General features: G+C 37.9%; 1 protein-coding gene across 1 annotated transcript in view; it reads left to right on the top strand.

Annotated features, from left to right (window-relative positions):
- The window catches only part of abca7 (ATP-binding cassette, sub-family A (ABC1), member 7), a 27,937-nt gene that overhangs the window by 1,424 nt on the left and 26,162 nt on the right, over positions 1 to 351 (top strand). Inside the window, 2 exon segments of the mRNA XM_020612032.1 lie at positions 1 to 44; positions 318 to 351. The exon segment at positions 1 to 44 is cut by the window's left edge and continues 47 nt beyond it; the exon segment at positions 318 to 351 is cut by the window's right edge and continues 108 nt beyond it. Of these exon segments, the coding sequence (XP_020467688.1) occupies positions 1 to 44; positions 318 to 351 (78 nt within the window).

Genomic DNA, 351 nt, shown 5'->3' with positions numbered 1-351 from the left:
CATCTCTGTTCGTCACTCACACCCTCCTTACAAACAGAGCCAATGTGAGTGATATTATATAACATCTGTCCTTCACCAACCAGCTAAAGAGGATTAAATCCCAGAGTAAATCTTGTGCCACACCCATACATTTGCTTTTCTAAACTGTGATTTTCTTTTGACCTTAATTGAGAACTCCTGCATTAGGGTTAGGTGACAACTGGGCAGCAATATAATAAAATAGTACAGTTGATCAGTGCCTATAATACATTTTGTATGTATTTCAAGAGGGTGTCTTGGTATTCAGTTATTTTGGGTTTTTTTTATTTCACTTGTAGGTCACTTTCCAAACAAAGCCTTGCCATCAGCAGG

Source organism: Monopterus albus, unplaced genomic scaffold (assembly GCF_001952655.1).
Source record: "Monopterus albus unplaced genomic scaffold, M_albus_1.0 scaffold120.1, whole genome shotgun sequence".
In the NCBI taxonomy this organism is placed as follows: Eukaryota; Metazoa; Chordata; class Actinopteri; order Synbranchiformes; family Synbranchidae; genus Monopterus; species Monopterus albus.
Note: the sequence above shows the minus strand (reverse complement) of the source record. Positions and strands in the feature narration are given on the sequence as shown.